Source organism: Notothenia coriiceps, unplaced genomic scaffold (assembly GCF_000735185.1).
Source record: "Notothenia coriiceps isolate Sejong01 unplaced genomic scaffold, NC01 NC01_scaffold00010731, whole genome shotgun sequence".
Classification (NCBI taxonomy): Eukaryota; Metazoa; Chordata; class Actinopteri; order Perciformes; family Nototheniidae; genus Notothenia; species Notothenia coriiceps.
Genome location: NW_011343432.1, coordinates 171,885 through 191,711, shown reverse-complemented (window position 1 = coordinate 191,711; position 19,827 = coordinate 171,885). Strand labels below are relative to the sequence as shown.

Here is a 19,827-nt window from a genome sequence, read left to right as displayed (position 1 = left end):
GGAATATGTGTACACAATTAGTAGTTTTCAGGCAAGAACACACATTTGAATCAGTCCTTGAGTAACAATAACCTGTAACACACACACACCCACACACACACACGCACACACACACACATTAATTTGCAAGCGGAACATTAGGTGAGGACATGTCAACTGACAATAATGGTGGTTCACAGTGCTGGCTGTAGTATAATTGGTGTGTTGCAAATACACGTCACTCAACGTAAGACCCTTCATTAGCCTCAAGAGTTCTGTGCCTTGTGATGGATTTTGCCTCATCCTGGCCCAGCCAACCTTCAACTATCCCTGACAGAATGTTATTGACAGTGCAAAAGAATTAAGACAAGGAATTGGGTGATTAAGAAAAGGAAATGTTTGATGTTTCACACAAATATATCAAGGATATAGACCATGTGAAGTCCTTTACTAATAATATCAATTTGAATTCCAACTACAGCCTTCTATTGGTCTGAACTAACATGAACATATGAAAATGATGTTGGATCTATGATCATTTAAGATGTCTGTTAGGTTTCTCAGTCAAGATATAAGTTTACCTTTTGATAGAGCATCGACCATTGGATTGACGCGATTGGTAACTGTTGGTCTCCTATTGATAACTTTATTGAGCGCCATAAAATGAAGATTTACTCCCAACTGTAACTATGGTCAGTTAAAGTAACATTTAATTCCTCTCTAAATCCCATTGTCACTAGCATGATATTTTTTACTTGGACTTCTTTTGCAGTAAACACAGACACAAATTAGGCACAGTTTAATAACGTGTCGATTCACTATTATTGATGCAACACTAAATATCATTATTTGGACATCTGTTTTAAATACTTGCTAAAACTCCAAGCTCATGTCTGATATGGCTTACCCTGAGATACCATAGGGTTTGTCTCTGTGTCTATTACTCATTTAGCCTCAGACAATATGGACTGTCTTGGCTGAAGGTTTTTCTTTTGCACGATCTACTGCTCTGAATGGAACCAGTGTCATGCATGCTGCATATTCATACAGTATGAAAGTTCAAATATTATTTCATTCAAGCTATCTTTTTGTCTATCTATATAATTTTCCTGAAATTCTACCTCTGTTGCCAATAAGGAAAAAGCAAATATTGAATTGTCCTCGCTCTGCCCACTCCATCTTTCTCAAATCTTTTTCTTTCTCCAGAGATAGTTGAGGACGTGGGAGAGAAAGACACAGACAGGAAAAAATGAGACAATAGAGACAGCTTTAACTCGTTCTGGTAATTCTCAGTGGTTCTTAAAAGTTGCCATGGATACAAACCAAGCCTTTATGAATAAGATTTCTTCAAGATGTCTCTTAAACATGTGCTGTATTTCTACAGAACATTTCTTGAATAAGTTTGCACTTCTCTCTTTCTAAGTTGTAGAAGTTCTTAGTTTTACGAATGTTCTTAGTTTTACGGATGTACGGACAACATCAACAATTTAGGCTTGAATCTCACAAATACAATTCCATCTTACATTTGACGGAGTGATAAACTTGTTGGTGATAAAAATGGTTGTTTCTTCAGACAACGGCAAAGGATAGTGACTTTTTTTAAATACACGGCAGTCTTGCAATTTAGCTTTCCTTCACCAATCCCCTTGCCCTGCCGTGTCTGACTAATAAGGAATATTAGTGAGTGTCCTCTTTCTTCCAACTATTTATTTTACATGTGTGCATAACAGGTCATGGATTCAGTGGGAGGCCAAATAGCAAACATGATTAAAGGCAATGCTGAGAAAAAAGGTATTTTTGATCATACCTTATGAAAATCAAAAGCAAACATTGTTTTTATGCATGTTGCTAGCCATTCTGATTTGTTATGTGGGAAGAAGTTGACGTTTCTTTACTGTGCGGGCAGAAGACACGATCGAAAGATTTGTCCTGCATTAGCTTCTCATATTCAATTACCCTGTAAGGTAAATAGAAGAAAGTATTATCCCTGGACAAATGTATCAACTACCTAATGTTTTTAAACTCAAAGTTGAACTGTGTTTTTTCTTTTTCAGAACATTAAGCAATGAGCTGCAGAAAGAAACGTGTTGACACTGAACACTAGGAGAACAATCTCTGGGAAAGAAACGGGAGTGTACCTTTAAGCTAATCTTCTGCTTTGGTTAAGCTGCTGCAACATTAAAACTAAAGATGTCTTGCTATGAATAATCAATCAAGGGTAAAACAGTAATCTCCACCAGTGCCAGACAGGTTTTACACACATACATATCTATATTTCACTGTGGTGATTTTAAACAGCCCACTGATGCATTCTATAAAATCTCACACATGTAGTTCAAATTTCCAGCAGTTTTTTAGAAGTTTTTACTCTGAAACTTGTATTTAAAAAATTCTAAATATTCATATGTATAATGCATGAAGAATGATGGCCATCTGACGGTCGGATCAGATTAGTTAATTAAAAAACTAAATCATGCATGCTGTGTTAGTCACTTTTAGAATAAAATATGATTTGACCAAAACAAAAAAACAGCCGCCCGGCCCTAATCCTGTCCCTTTGTCTTCAGGGATGAGTGTTGTACCATGTGGTGGGACATGGTTAACAAGTGAAGGATGCTGATTATTAAACCTTGCCAGGGGCTAAACTTGTTATAATGCAACCTTTCAGTCATTTGTTGTATGCGTTGATGGCAAAGGGATGAGGGTAATCAGCTGTAACATAGCGACGGTGTTGACGATTTGACCTTTGTGTGACCATAACCCTTTACGACCCCCATAAAAGCACCTGTTAATCTACTTTAGGGTATTTGAGGACAGAACACCAATTCAATTTGCCAGAGCAGAAAAGTGACAGCTTGATGGACTGTGATCAGTGATTTCTGAGCCAATCAATATGTTTCATTGATGGCTGCATGACATTGTGCCCTTGAGCCGCAAGCAGATTTGTTGATGTTTCACCTCGATATGTTTTACGAGCAGAATTACATGCTCTTAACAACGTTTAGCACTCTGAACATCCGAGTCATAATTTAGCATCATTGTCAGGAGGAATTTCAGTTACCTTGTCAGTTTTTTTTATTCAATCACATCTCCTTTATTTGTCCAGGTAATTGCTTGTAGCTATCACTTATTGAATTGTAAGTATTCTATTGTTCATGGTAAAAAGCTGAACAGCGATAGGCTCACACATCACAGGAATTATTTGACACCATTTTATATGTGGAAACTATGGTAACTGAGAACAAATCCAGGCTAATTTCCCCTCTTATCCCTGATAAGAGCTCTGCCACGGCCTGTTGACACTCTCGGGAATGTCTGAAAAGAATTTGAACCTAATCATTATTCAGAGGTGCGAGGATACAGTATAGCTACCAAATTGGAAACGAGAAGCAGAAACAAAACTCGGTAGAATGTGAACAGTGCCCCCCTCTTGCTTTCAGGTGGATTTCTGGAGCACTGTTGCTACTGCAAACAGCAGAGGCATCTGTGGTCCACACATACCCCGCCATCCACCTACATCACCGCGCAAGCATCTCTCCAACGCAGTGCGGCTTTAAGAGGACCGGGGCTCTTAAATCTGCGGTTGGCTCCTCCTTCCGCCATGATGTCATTCGGAGGGAGAGCGAGAGCGAGAGAGAGAGAGAGGTGGGCAGCATTGAGGAACTGAGTTCATACAATACTACTGAGACATCTACAGCTTAGCAGACAGATACGGTGAACCGCCTATCGCGGCTCCAGTAAGTGATGCTGCACTGAGGCACACTTTGATCCAACTCCATTGGGGGGCGATGCGCTCTCTGCATCCCTCCTTCAAGAGTTTTTGGGGAGCGTGTACAACCTCGAATCAGTCAAAACAAGTGATTATAAAATAAATTAGGTTTAAGCTTTCTGTTTTTCATCAGAAGTCTTTTTTTTTTTTGCGCTCTTGGATTGAAGTTTTACGCACGAGTCAAGAAGCGTTTAGAGCACACGCGTAAGTTTAGTGCCAGAGATTTGAAGCTGGTAAAACAAGTAGGAAATTCAAGGCAGTAGGCTAGGGATACAAAGTTAATGTAAAACAAGCTTGGATCAATGCGTATCACCAGCCGGGGGACTGCGAGCCCAAGACATCCGAAGAGGAATTACAGCGTCCTTTTCAAACAAAGTTGATCGCTGTGCACGATTTTTTTTCTCTTGCACATGAGGACCATGTTATTTTTAGCGCACGGATAAGTTGTTGTAGTGGATATCGTTATTTTCTACTTGCATTGCTTTTTGCTGCCGCAGTCGATGAGGATCCTTTCCCCCACTTCAGTTAAATTCATGGCACTTATTTTTTCGTAAATCAGTGATGTCTCCACGCGACGGTATTGACTGTTGATTTTACACCTTGTTCGAGTGGAAAAGGTAAGCTTTGCTCTAAATCATCACTTTACTGTTGGGATCAAATTGTGTTATACTTTAGTTGTCTCTGAACATGTATACAGATGACCGGTATGTTTCTTGAGCGCATTCAGAGACGCTGGAGAGTGCCCAACAGCCTCATTTATCCGGTCCGTATACAATCTAATTGATGTCTCAATACCGGCGAGTGTATTTACAATCACTGCGAACAACATAAGATTGGTGAACATTTAGTGACGCTTTGATAAATCAGTGCGTGCGATAGTCGGTCATGATACTGTTCCGTGGTTTTCCTAGAGCTGCTCCACAGATATAACAGGCGTCCCCCCTGCACCTGATGTAAATAGAAATTATTCACGGCCACGGTGCAATGTAGAGATTCTAAAATGAGTTGTCGCATTATGAATGTGGACCGCGCGGCTGGGCACGACTTCGGGCGTTATTTGCCCAACACTGATCGCTAAATAGATAGCCCTACTTCACAAGAGCATCCAACTGCAGGGACTTGTCAGTGCAGGTTTCTCAGCAGTTTGGCCGCTGAGCTCGGTGCGTGGGTGCGCGGTAACAGCGCGTTCCTGGTCTAGCGGTTCAGCTGTCACCGACAATAACCTCAGGGGCTAACAGTCTGTTCACGCTCAGACTCTAGGAAAAAATAAATAACTGCATCAACATATTGTTTTCTACTAGGAATAGTTCAAATTATCAGGACGTAAATCCCCGTTGGCCTGAAGATTAACCGCCACAGTTGGTTGTTTGACTTCCTAATAATGTTACATGCTCAATATGCAATAGATTATTATTGGGCCTGTTTTTTAAAGAGTCCCAAAAGGCCTATTGAACTCAATATTTGCTGGAGAATTAAATCAAACACTCATGTGAGCCTTCCCAAGGTGAGCAGAATATTTTGGCTCTGGGCTGAAGCATTATATTAAAAGTAGAGTCAGTGAGTAAATTAAAGCAAGCTAAGTATTTGTGAAATTCTAATTACATTTGCAATAAAGTGTCTGCTTGTCCACATCTGCATATCAAATGCTTAAGTAGGTAGAGAGCAATCGACCATAGTGTTTAATGTACTGATATTGGGTACTGTAGGCCTATCTCCAATTATATTTCATGCCTCTGATGAATTTAACATAATATTGACTACAGAGGGACGAGCTTTGGTGTCATTACCTTGATAGGAATCTCCATGTCTTCTTAATTGTTCATAGAGTAATTAACGTGTAATCTCATATATACCCAGGCATCAAATATTTTGAAACACTGAAATGTTTGTTGTTGTTTTTTTCATTTTATAGTGTCTGTTGCATTGTTAATATTTAAGATTCTTCAAAAGCTCAGTCAGTTGAGATGTTTGTCTATATTTTATCTTTAATTGATATCTTCTCCTGAAGCTCGACATTTGCCATGGAGTAGTTGCATTGTCCTTTTAAATTCCCATAAAGGATAATATATTGAATAACACTCAACATTTAATTTGCCTATATCAGTCTCCATGCTGGTGACTGCAGCGTAAATCTTACTTGAAATATTCCCACACTAAAAAATATAATGCAAATGTTTTGTTATGTGTTTTTTCAGTATCATCAACAAATAAAGTTGTTAAAACAGCTTTTCATAATCTACTATACATGAATAGATAACATTTTCATTATTTTTTCTTTGTTAAAATGAATTGCATGTTTTCTTTCTTGTCTATAACTTTGAGTTTTATTACAATATATCAAAATTGATACAAAAATAATGGAGTTTAGAGCCAAAGTTAACTTTAACATGTATTATATACTGTATTTAGCATTAGGATTATATTTGCATCCATGGACTGCCCTCTTGAGGTCCATAACTCCAAATATCCTCAATTTGCTAATGTATGAATAGAAGAAAATATTACGAAGCCAGCATTTGATTTTCAAAGTAATACAGCTCTTCATAATTTAGGTCTATACAACAATTAACACATTGATTAAAATATGAAAAAGATGCTGAGTTATGCATCTTAACATCTTTGCCAGATTTAAAGCAAACATTGTGCTACAAGTTTAGAACATTGATCGATTCATGATGTGCAAATCCACGTGATATTTAAACTTAAGTCTATATGTTTTGTCAGTATGAAATCTACAGTTAACCTTGTCAATGTGGCCGTTTATGTTAAGTAGCATTTGTTATCGCTCTTTCTCACTTTGCAGCTCGACTTAGGGAATATAGTCATTTCTGAAGTTCCCCTAGAGAAAACAACTTTCATTCCTCCACCCTGAAAAGAGAACAGTTCTGGCTGTGTGGATTGAAAAAGAACTGACTGATCTTGACAGAAACCTGGTCTGTCAGGCTGTCAGCGATCTTTAAAGCTGTTAAAAGAGAAAAAGCCCAAGACAATCAAAAGTATTACTTCTTCCAATGCCTTCTTTTGAAAATCTCTTTGGATCCAAAGACAATATTGATGGATACAACGGTGGAGAAAACCTGTCTTTGACGGTTAAAGCACTCCAAATGTCTTGCTTCTCAGCCTTAGATTAACTACACTGAAAGTTTCCAGTCGAGGGTAGGGTGAAGGTAGGGGGTGACATTACCTCTATGTCTCCCATCACTGCTGCTTTCAGCATGCACACACCAGGAAGGCCTGTCCATCACACTGTTGTGCAAAGTGATCCTGGGCCGTCCTGCCCCTCTTCACTCTGTGTCTCCCAAGAGGGAGGCTTGAGTTTGCCTACTGGATTCAACCTGCTGTCTGGGGCTCAAAATAGCATTTCAGGAGACTAGTGAAATGTAAGCAAACGAGACACTCTGACTGACACCTAGGATTTCTTTCTCCCCCCTCTTACCTTTTTCCCCCTCCAGCACAAGTCCTTCTCTCACCCAGCCTATCCCTCATGGACAGGCTTATAAAGAGCTATGACATGTGAAACGCCATGCAAATGTTGGAACAGCATGGTTATGAGAAAAGAGCAAGATAGATAAGAAAGATAATAGAATATGAGAAGTAAACAAGATTGGCCTCAACATCGTGAAGAGCATGTATCTCTTGCCCAATCATTACCTCACATCATGATTTTATAATTGTAGATTATAACTATCTACTATTTATACATCTAATATATGATACTGTATATGTATATCTTCTGCTTGTTTAGTAATGGGTGCCACAGTGTCCTTGTTGTACTCTTGCTTGTACTCTGAGCCAAAAAACATACACCCCTTCATCCAGCAAAGCATTATTGTCACTTACAAGGAAAAGGAAATCTAGATCATGCTTTGATCTTTTTCAGTTTTTCTCTCCATGCCGAATCACATCCGATTTAAGGATGTAATTTAAACTTCATTATGCGTCGTGCAAGCTCAGCCTTGGACTGCCTAGCGTTCATCCCAGTATAGCAATTGCTGCTCACTCTCAGAAAGATGCACACTTCAAAGTGAAGTCTGTCACAGTCACTAATGGGATATATCTCATCAATATTTTTGACATGACAGGGCAACATGGCCTGTGCAATATGTGTAGAATGAATAACCCTCAACCTGATCAATGTCAGCCATGATTTTTCCTGTCCAACTGTTCTTTAATGAGTCTCATGTGACTGCTTCATGAAATGTGTGAAAATAAATCTGTCTTACAGGCTGCATGAATGCCTTGCAATTGTTGCTGATTCAAAACCAGCTTAATTAAATTCTTATTTTTAATCAATTCCCCTTTGTCGGTAGGCCGAGAGCTTCAATGGCAATGAACGCTGTTGCCTTGCCAATTTAGAGAACCCCTGTAGAGCAGTTTAGGTAGTCTTACCTTTTCTACAGGATATTGTTTTTGACTTGTGTTAATGGGGGGAAATGTCATCAAGTAGGGAATATTACCCTTCCCAAAGAGCTATTTCTGGTCCCCTGTTGCTGTGCGTACATATGCGTTTTCAGCAGCTTTATATCGTTTCTGTGATGGCTGTCATATACTTTTGCCATATTAGAAGGAATGTTTGACTTCAAGGCAGCTGCCTTATAAATATAAATGAATATAAGCCAATATCTTAAAGAAAACCATATGGTTGATAAGCACTCAGGGTGGTTGGTGAACCTAAATACACAGTGGGATATGAGCAATGAAATTATATTCGTTGTTAAATAAATTGTGCTGGAATACACAAGGGGAACCAGGATTATTATGAGAAGCGATATACCCTGGCATTTATGGCTTTAACCAGATTTGTCATTGCACATTCTAAAAAAATGTAAGGCCAGTAGTGTGTAATTCTGTTGTTCTACTGAAGAAATTCTACTGAACATCGATATACTTTGATAATATTCCACATTACCAACACTGTAATTGCAAAAGCTATTTAAAGCATGCATGGCGAAGCGTTTTAATAGACCAGTGTGATTTTGATGGGAATGATAGAATGTCATTTATTAAAGATAAACAAGATTGGATTAAATTAATAAATAAGTCCAAATGTGAGTTAGTCAAACAAATGAAGTAGCTCCGCTAATAACTTACTAAATATGCTACTAATTAACTGGTGGAAAGCAGTCAATATTTCATGCTAGCATATCCTGGCAGGGAAGGAATTGCGGAGCATGACTCCTTCATCATCTTCCAATGACCTACTTGGGTTTTGGCAAATGGGGTCCTTGCCCTTTGGCAAACATTTGCACGAGTAAAACAGTTAAATATATTTGTAGAACAACTGCATCAAATAAAGTGGCAAGCAACACAAACTGATTTATTAATGACTTATTTTCAGTGATGGTAAACCCATGTAACGCATTTCACTTGAGGCTTTTATTATAGCATCATTCAGCAGAATAAGTCAACTGGATGTTGTGTACATCTGATGTTGGAGCAAAATTCATTTGTCAGGGTGTAATGAAGTTATGTTTACATTTCACTAATTTGACTGATGGCTGCTCTCGTAATAAATTATTTCACATTGTTGTCTCCTTCAGCAGCAGTTTCTCTAAACAGTGCTCTTATCATGCTGTGTATGTTTACACACATGGGCGTTCATGAAATATTTGAGAGCTCAATTGTTTGCATTCAGAGCAAATGAGGTTTTTCATTAATGGCTGCTGTCAAGCGGTACTATTGCAAGTGAGTGTGTTAATGTGTGTGTGTTTGTGTATATGGAGGCACTAAGGCTTAAGGCTCAGTTCTGCTGCCTCTATATCAGCTGCATTCTGGATGTGGGGTGCAGTTTATGAAGACACCACATTGACTTACATTGAATCAGATATGAGTTGAAGTTATTTCACTTCATCCCATTTCTTTATGCACAGCAGTTTGTGAAGCTTTTAAAGCAAACTATTATTTTGCAACTTGACTGCTTTCATAATTTTCAATAAAAATATGAAACGGTTCATTACCGCAATGAAATGGATTGACGAATATGTGAACTACTAACCTTTACGTGTCCACTTGCTCAATGGATGCTATCAAAGGTTAATTGTGTAAAACCGCTGTTAATTTGCTCTCAAAGACATGCGAAGGATGTGGGCTCATAACTAGTTAGAATGAATAGGTCAAGTTGAAAACTATCTGTGAGGGAAAATAGTGCAAATTGCAAGAGAACTTGAATGCCATGTAATTTTGTGCACTGACATTGAATGTTCTATTTTTCTCTTTCTTTCTCTCTGTCTCACCTCTCTTACGGCAGAATTGCTGCCGTTGAAGTGAAGCTCCCATCCACACTTGAGTATGGACTTACCAAGTCAGGCTCATGTGCTGGTGGCCTTACTCACCTGTGTGGTCTTGGTATGCCGGGCCCAGGAGCGGGACTACACGGTGAAGGAGGAGCAGCCAGAGAACGTCCGTATCGGGAACCTGCGCAAGGACTTGGATCTCAACCTGGATCCAAACATCAGGCTATCCTCACCGCTGCAGTTCAAGCCTGTGTACAAGACGGGTGACGTGCCTTTGGTGAGGGTGGAGGCCAACACGGGGGAGATCTTTACCACCAATCACAGAATTGACCGGGAGAAGCTGTGCTCAGGAGTCTTCGCTGAGAAACGCTGCTACTATGAGATCGAGGTGGCCGTTCTGCCTGATGAGATCTTCCGATTGGTCAAGATCCGCTTCCTGATCGAGGATGTAAATGACAACGCACCGCTTTTCCAATCCACGGTTATAAACATCTCCATCCCAGAGAACACAGCGATCAACACCCGATACCCGGTGCCCTCAGCATTTGACCCTGATGTAGGGATCAATGGGATTCAACACTATGAACTTGTCAAGGTGAGACCCACTCCTGTTTCATCTCACACACTCATATAAAAAAAAGAATCTTTGTTTAAGGGTGTCCTTAGTTGTCTTGATTTCGTACAATAAGTGTTGATCGGTCCATCTATAAAATAAAACATATCACTGAAATATAGATATTACAATCTCTGAGCACATGTCAGTCAAACATCCCTGTTCCTTTCAACATTGGCTGAAATGTCAGCTGTAAATGAATAATGAATAATTAAGACACCGAAGTACCTAAAGAAGAATTTGTAAATGAAGTTGATAGAGGTTATTACTGTATGTACGCAATATCATGCTTAAACTAAAATGCATCTTGTACAAACTCATTTAGTTCAATAATGAATGACTGAAAGCTATTGATAATGAAATATAAAGGCCTGAAGCCTCATCGTACTGGTTCAGTTTTCAAGTTAATGGTTTGCTTCACAGACTTAATAGAATAACATGCTTTTAGTCTAATGATAACATTTGATGAAGCAAAAAACCTGTAGCAGTCTATTTTGAAGAAGCACTAACAAATGGGAAAGCGAGCATAAAATGAATTGTCTTTTTAAATAACCATAAAGATGTCTTCAATGCAAGCAGAATATCAGTCAGCACACAGTTATTGATGGCTCTCGTACACACTGCGATGCCTGCAGCATGCCACCTGTCTGCACCAGGACTGATGGGCTCAAACCATTGAGTGTTTACAACATAATTATTTCTTCAGATTTTTCTTATCATGGTTTACATGAAATACAGATTCCCAATCTGCATTATACTGTAGCTTCCCCTGTAAACCTGCTATATTGCTGTAGTGTACATCAATAAAGGAAATTAATTTTGATGCCTTTCAAATATTACCTTCTTTTTCATAATATGGAATATGTCATGCATCCGACAATGTTTTATATCAGCCATTCATATTTCCATGTTCTTTATTTCATTATGAGCAATGGCTATAAATAAGGTGAAGTTTTCATCATGTAAAGTAATATCGAGAAAAGCATTAAAAAGTGCACACCCAGCTTAAACTGCATGTCCAATTTCCAGCAACAGGTTACACGTGCTGAACACTGTAGATTAAAGCAAGTGAGAAGGCGAGGATGGTGTTATATTAATAGGTCTCTCTTGCAGAACTTGGGAAGCTTTTCTTCATCATCTAATTGATGCTTTATTAAACTGCGGCGCAATATACTTTCTCGCCTATACTAATGGAGTCAGCCCTAAACCTAGAAAATAGGATTTTATCATGCATTCTTCATTTACAGTCTAAACAATACTCTATGCTTTGTGGTTAGATGAATATTGTAGATGACATCAGCCCTTACAAATGAAGCGTAATTAAAGAGTCAGATGCAAGCACTCTGGAGGAAAGCCCAAACATGAGAAATAAAGAAAGATTACTAGATTTTGAGAGCATGGTGTGAGACTAAAATGACAAGTCCATTTTGGATACTTAAATGAAGTTAACACTGGGTCGGTATGAACAGAATCATTGCTGTCCGTTCCTGCCCTGAATACCAATTTGCATTTTTAAAGAGTCCCACTGCCAAGGCTTCTCCAGCGCAATGTCCTGAATTGTTCATGCCTGGAACATCACCAACCAAATGTTCTGCTCATTATGATGATCATCTGCAATCATTTTCTTTGCCCTTTTTACATTATAAAGCTTTACTAAAACCCTCGCCTACACTGTGGTTGTATTATCATTTGCAGGAAATTATTTTTAGAGCATCCTATGCACTGTGCCCCTGACTTAGTTCTTCTCATTACATTCTCATTGTACTCCAGATTAATTTCCTTGTATTCCAGGTTCCATCTGAGTAAAACACAGGAAGAGGCATTTAAGAAGCCAGAAAAAATTGTTCAGAAGTGCAGTAGAAAGCCAAGGGTTTACAGGGGAAGAGTGTGCAAGCATTTCCTAGAATAGCTCGTGGCCGCTAAGCAACCCTTGGACTATCTTTGTATGGTCCTCAGAGATTTGTCTCAGAAGCTCCCTCAGAATGATAGTTTACCCATTTTCCTTGTGTTGTAGAAAGCACGTTGCTGAAATTGCTACCATTGTGTTGCACAGTCAGCCAGGCTCAATGGTCCACCACTCCACATGGAGCAAGCCTGAATTGTCAACATACAAAACAAATGAAATAAACATGGTAGCCTCTTTTGTTCAATTTCTTCCTTTTTCCAAGCAGGACAATGGGTAATTTCATTCAACACTGTGCTCCACACCTAACATAATGATTGGTGATCACACTTAAAGTGAAACTCTGCCATCAGTCTAGTTGTATGCTACTTCACCTGAACTGCAGAGAAGGCGTCCTAAGAAATGGTCAAGGTCACTGAAAGCAATAACATGCATGGATGGAGGAGGATGTTCCATGAAAACCGATTCTATCACTTTACGTATTCACAGGATAACCTGGAGGCCCACAGGGAAACATACTCAAGCCTAAAGGAGGTGTTGCTGTTTGTTTGGCTCCTGATTTTGTCTGTTCACGGACATTGGTCTCTTTTCCTATTCCAGTCGTGTATGCGTTTGCAGCATCACACACTACATTAATCCACGTTGTATCTATGTCAGCATCTTCAGACACATTTAAGATGAGCGTCTTGTTCAAGTCATTTCATGTAGATCCATGTTCTGCTGCTGGCTGGGGCATGCCTTACTGATAAAGTAGATGATGAAGTGGGTGTCTGTATTTTGACTTGGGCAATCCAGAGAGCTCTTAGACTTAACCTTTTGCCTCTTGGATTTTTCCTGGCAACACTATCTGAAATATTCCTTAGATATTTGATTGGATTTAGTAGTCCACCAAATTGAATAACTTTATTCCTAGGATTCCAACTTTGCATTTGAAGATGCAAAAATTATTCAAACCCTATTCCCAAGAAGCAAGAAAGCTTTGATGAATGCATTGCATGCTGCCTATAGGCAGTGAATAGATATTTTAGGCAGAAGGCTCACTTTCAAGCGTTTTCAGTTTTCATTAGCATTCCATTTTGACACATTATCCACTTCTAGTGATTGACAAAAAGAGACAAACAATTTCCAGCTTCTTTTGTCTTAATTATATGCATGAGATCATGGCCAGGGGCACATTTGGATGAGGGATTCAGAGAAAGAATGAGGGAGGAATGAGAGAGAGAGACAGAGAGGGTGAGTTTTTTCAGCAGTATAAAAAGGTGCTATAGCTTGTGATGATGAATAGCCCTCCCCAGTTAGTCCTATCCATGGGCAGCACCGTGACTAGAGTCCTCCTGATATATTCACAGCCCAATCTCAGTCTCCTCTTAGTTTTAATAAGGTCATCAACTTGACTGAAAGATGCATCCACCTATAATCCGAGGTCCTGTCTGCAAAAGGAGTCCAGAGACATTCTTCCCTCACCATCAGCGTCCTCTATTTCTGTCATCATCCCTCAGTATTTTTTTCATTTAAATTAGCCAACTCGGATTAGATTATATCTGACATAGACAGTGACCTGACCCCTTTCTGATCACTGCAGATATCTATAATGTTGAATTGAAGGCAAGTCATCAAAGGTTGAGAATACCTGAACAGTAGATGTGTGCTGAAAGAGTGAGTGCACACTTAGTCATCTAAAGAACTAAGTCCTTCTTGGACAGCCTTTGGGTTTCTAGTGAGTGATTCATGCAAGTATTTGGCCTTTGCTTAGCCTGCCCTAGATCTTATCAGAATCCACCAGACTAATTTTGCATTCAGGAGAAGGCACAGCCTGAGAAGATAGCTCCCTTCAACTTATTGAAATGCGCTGTGTGCCGTCTTGTCAGTTGTAAAATTGTGTGAAACCAAGACAAAAGCATAGAGGAAATGCTGGCTCATAAATCATTGTGCAGCATTCCCTTTGACACATCCTAACTCAACATCCTACTATTAAATCAGGCGTTGCCAAATATCAGTGTGCAGATACTCAGCTACTGTGCCGAAACTGTGAACTATTCAAACAACTGGGGATTGCGGAGCTCTGTGCGGATGGAGTAGTGCTTGGAAGTAGAACCCACAGTATCTTGGACCTTTCCGTTATGACAGAAATAGTTCTGCGTCAAGCATAACAATTCGGCACAGTTCATCCATAGGGCTGTCCCTATACGTTTCCACGCATATTTTATGTAACATGTCTGCTTATCCGTTTGACTCTTGCTTGCCAGAATGATCACAAAATAAGGTCTGAAAGATCATTGCTGCAGCGTTGGCTAGTTTAAGTAGTTCTGTCAATCACTGACATGTTGACAACATTCGCTCAGCAAGCAGTTTTTCAGAGTAATTTACATGCTGCAGCTGCATGTTTCCTTGTGTCAGCTACAACACTATGCTGGCACGAGGGCGGTTCTAGATTTTAAAACCTAGTGAGGTCTCTTGTGCTCACAATTTGGTTGAAATATTCCTTCCTTGAACGAGGAGAATGTATATATCTTAATCTCATTTGATAGCTGTGCTTAGACAGAGTAATCTCTTCCAACATTATGTGCAGCGTGAAGCTTATCTCTTTAAAGAGGATGCTTTTTCTTGTTTTACCATGAAACTGCTTCTGACTGAAAGAGCTTCAAAGGGCTTCTTTGTTTCATAATGTGCATGCAGCTCATTCATGGGCTTGATCTTCTTCTTATTTCCTCCCCCCGCTCTCTCTTTCTCTCCTTTTCTGCCACTTCTCTCCCTCTCTCGCCTTCCATTCCTTCTCCTCCAGCCTAATTTGAGAACAGTCATGGGTCCATACCCAGTCTGAAATTGTAAATATTAGTACTAGTTTTTCTTTTGTGGAAGGCAATTACTCCTTATAGCAGTACAATTTCCTCCCGTTTCTCATTTGAATTACTTATGCATTTGTTTTCATTTTGTCCAGTTTTACTTTTGCCTAGATACAGCCCTTCTAGAGCAAAATGCCTTTTGTAATATGTAGGGTTTTTAACTGTATTGTCTTTATCTGAGGTAATCTGATTGTGTAGTGCATTTAAATTGGAGCTCAGTGTTGTGTCTGCATTTCAAGCTTTCTACCTCCCATTAGACAGATAAAACGTTGCAAGGCTGCCTTCTCTATTCTAACTCGACACACAACAGGAAGGTGGGGTGAAATGTAATTTTAGTGAAGGCAGAACGAAATTGGATGAGAAGGCTTATGAGGTGAAGGAATCCCTTCAAGAAGTAGTTGCTAGGGGGGCGGAGGGACTTGATTTACTACAATGATTGCTCACATTTGCAAAAAGGCTAAATAACTTATATTGTATGTCTATGTTTCTAGGGCAAGTATTGCAAAACGTAAGAAAAACAGGAGCAAAAGCTAATGATTAGCAGGTTTGGAAATGATTTTGATTAAAAGGAAGAAGAGCAGGGCAAAGAACCAACTGCCTTGTTAAAAAATGTCCTGGTCTGTTTACTTTCCTCTTAACATTAATCTCTGCCTTAAAGCCTGGTCCGTACAATGGTTACAAATGAACCTGAGTAAAGAAAGAAAATACCCTGACAAGCTCTTTGGCTTTCTAAGACAATTGACAAATCTACAATCTAGGAACAAAAACAGGAGGAAGAATACCTCAGAATACACTAAACATCACTGTATCGATCTGTACCTCTTTTTATCTTATTACCCCAAATCAAATGTGATATTCTTACTAATGGTATTATTTGTCAGTACACTTGTGTTGGTAAAACGTGTGCTCAAAAGAATAAAAATAACTCAAAATGTTGTCTTGTCGTTGCAGAGTGTCAGCGAGTTTGGCTTAGACATCATAGAGACTCCTGAAGGGGACAAGTGGCCGCAGCTCATTGTTCAACAGAACCTAGATCGCGAGCAGAAGGACACCTTCGTTATGAAGATAAAGGTAGAGGATGGTGGCAACCCCCCCAAGTCCAGCACTGCCATCCTGCAAGTCACCATCTCCGATGTTAACGATAATCGTCCCGTCTTCAAAGACACTGAGCTGGAGGTCTCGGTGCCAGAGAATGCCCCCATGGGAACATCGGTTGCTCAGCTGCATGCCTCAGACGCAGACCTTGGTTCCAACGCGCAGATCCACTTCGCCTTCAGCAACCAGATCTCTGCCTCAAGCAAACGTCACTTTTCCATCGACAGCTCAACAGGACTGATCACTGTGAGGCAGTCTCTGGACAGGGAGGTAACTCCTGTTCACAAACTCATCGTGCTTGCCAGTGATGGCAGCTCTACTCCCTCCAGAGCCACAGTGATTGTTAATGTAACAGATGTTAATGACAATGTTCCCTCCATAGACACTCGCTACATTATCAACCTGGTTAATGGGACTGTTCTGCTATCTGAAAATGCACCTCTCAATACAAAAATAGCCCTCATCACTGTTACTGACAAGGATGCAGATCTTTTTGGCAAAGTAGCTTGCTACACTGAACATGATGTTCCTTTTCGGTTGAAGCCTGTCTTTAATGATCAATTCTTACTAGAGACAGCAGCCCCCCTAGATTATGAGACGACTCGAGAATATGCAATTAAGATAGTGGCCTCGGATAGGGGGACGCCTCCTTTGAACACTTCAGCTATGGTTTTAATTAAAATCAAGGATGAGAATGACAACGCACCCATCTTTCCCCAGCCGGAAATCCAACTTTCCATACCGGAGAACAATGACCCCTCTACACAGTTAATAAAAATCAGCGCCACTGACGCAGACAGCGGACATAATGCTGAGATTATTTATACTCTTGGCCCTGATGCGCCTGACGGGTTTAACGTAGACAGACGGTCAGGAATTCTCTCTGTTGGCAAACGACTGGACAGAGAGAAGCAGGAGAGGTACTCATTCACTGTCATAGCGAGGGACAATGGCTCTGCTTCCCTGCAGAGCAATGTCACCGTCAGGCTAATCGTCCAGGACCTTAATGACAACAACCCAGCTTTCACACACCCCGAGTACAACTTCTATGTGCCTGAGAACCTGCCTCTCTATGGAACTGTGGGCTTAATCACAGTGACGGATGCAGATGCGGGAGATAATTCGGTTATAACCCTGTCTGTTTTGAACGGAAAAGATAATTTCATCATCGACCCCCAAACCGGTGTTATCAAACCCAATATAACGTTTGATAGGGAGCAGCAAAGCTCCTACACTTTTATGGTTAAGGCAGTTGATGCGGGGCAGCCTCCAAGTTCCTCCTACGCCAAGGTCACTATCAATGTAGTCGATGTGAACGACAATCGCCCTGTGTTCGTGATCCCATCCTCCAATTACTCATATGACCTAGTGCGAACCACCATCACCCCTGGCGCTGTGGTCACCAGAGTGTTTGCCATTGACAATGACACAGGTATGAATGCTGAGCTGCAGTACAGCATTATCAGCAGCATCATCATCACATCTAGGGTCTCCCCTCGAGGTCTTTTCTCCATCGACAAAGCAACGGGTAACATAACACTGCAGGAGAAAATAGTGACAGCTGATCAGGGACTGCATAGGCTGGTAGTCAAGGTCAAAGATCTAGGTCAGCCTGAGTCATTACATGCTATTGCGCTTATTCACTTGTTTGTCAATGACACTGTGTCAAATGCTACCTTTATCCAAGAGCAGCTGAGAAAAAGTATGGAAACACCTTTGGATCGTAACATAGGGGAAGGCGAGGTAACACCTCAAGCCAACGGATATGTTATTGTTGTCATAGCAATCATAGCAGGGACCATGACTGTCATCTTGGTGATATTTGTGACTGCCTTGGTGCGCTGCCGACAGACACCCAGACATAAAGTGGTACAAAAGGGCAAGCAGAGTGGCGAGTGGGTGTCCCCCAACCAAGACAACCGTCAGATCAAGAAGAAGAAGAAGAGAAAGAAGCGATCCCCAAAGAGCCTCCTCTTGAACTTTGTGACAATAGATGAATCCAAGCCTGACGACCCCACCCATGAGCATGTTAATGGTACACTTGATCTCCCTGTGGAGCTAGAGGAGCAAACCATGGGGAAGTACAACTGGGCCACCACGCCCACCACCTTCAAACCCGACAGCCCAGATTTAGCCAAACATTACAAGTCTGCGTCCCCTCAGCCTACATTTCAAATCAAACCTGAGACTCCAGTGGCCCCAAAGAAGCACCATGTGATCCAGGAGCTCCCCTTGGACAACACGTTCGTGGTGGGCTGTGACTCACTCTCCAAGTGCTCATCGACTAGCTCCGACCCGTACAGTGTCTCAGAGTGCAGCTGTCAGGGGGGATTCAAGACTACGGGGCAAATCTCCACCCGACAGGTAATTCATGACTTCCTTCTTAAACCCACCCACACTAGTCCCCACTCACACTCCCCTTGCTGTCCCATGGTAGGTGATGTGAATGGGGGAGGGTGGCAGCATGGAACCATGGGATTTTCCCACACAGACCATGACCATGTCTACATGAATGTCATTTGCACTTAAAAAGCGAAAGAATACAAGATAATTTGTCGCAATTAATAGAGAAAACTTTTCACTATACTGATTGTTGCTAATTCATATATTCACCCTCCTTCATTAGCAATCATAGTTGCATAATCGATTACAAAAATACATCTGCAGGCTAATTTCGTATTCAAAAACTTGAGAACAGGAAGCAGTGCAATTAGGATGGATAGCTATTTTAAACTTCACTGTGAGTGGTTGGTTGCAATGTAGCTTGATTCAGAAGAGCCTGGGATGGGTGGCATTGATTGAATTATCTACTGATGTATTTGAGGTCAAGGGCGAATGATGCTCTGTGTTAATATTTTTGACTGACTCACTGGCAGTGCTAAGATAGCACTTAATATTTTTTTTCAAGAGGGCTAAGCAACAAATACATATTGCAGCCACAGTGACACTTAATCCTGTATTCATCTGGTCAAACATTTTTGAAGGTAATAGCAGAAAAAACAAACTGCTCTTAAACAACTTGATAAACAGTCCCACTTTTTGTGGATTCTATCCTCAAAATATTAAGTGCTATCTCAGCACTGCCAGTGAGTCTTTGTGGGAGAGAGGCTCATTTGAATGCCAAGGTACAGCAAAGGGCTTATGATTCTGTAAGAGATATATGCCAAATGCGAAGTGCCCCAATAAATAAAAGCTGGCCAGGGAAATAAATGTAAATCAGAGGTAAGGAGAGGTGGCCTTGCTTAGTGCTGACAGCCAGAGCAGAGCGCTATGGGGAAGACTGAGTACTTCTTGGGGCGGGGGGAGGGGGTCACAGGGATCAAGGTGACGCAGAGCCTTGAGACCAATATACTTAGACACCAAGGGAGCAGTAGTCCATAAAAAGCCTGCCA

General features: G+C 40.6%; 1 protein-coding gene across 2 annotated transcripts in view; it reads left to right on the top strand.

The window, feature by feature from the left end:
* The first annotated feature begins 3,637 nt into the window (after positions 1 to 3,637).
* The window catches only part of pcdh11 (protocadherin 11), a 132,102-nt gene continuing 115,912 nt past the window's right edge, over positions 3,638 to 19,827 (top strand). For both annotated transcript variants that reach the window (XM_010771949.1, XM_010771950.1), the window contains exons 1-3: positions 3,638 to 4,365; positions 9,996 to 10,576; positions 16,292 to 18,799. In XM_010771949.1, coding sequence (XP_010770251.1) covers positions 10,037 to 10,576; positions 16,292 to 18,799 — 3,048 coding nt within the window. In that variant the 5' untranslated portion in view covers positions 3,638 to 4,365; positions 9,996 to 10,036. The remainder of the gene's footprint in view (positions 4,366 to 9,995; positions 10,577 to 16,291; positions 18,800 to 19,827) is intronic.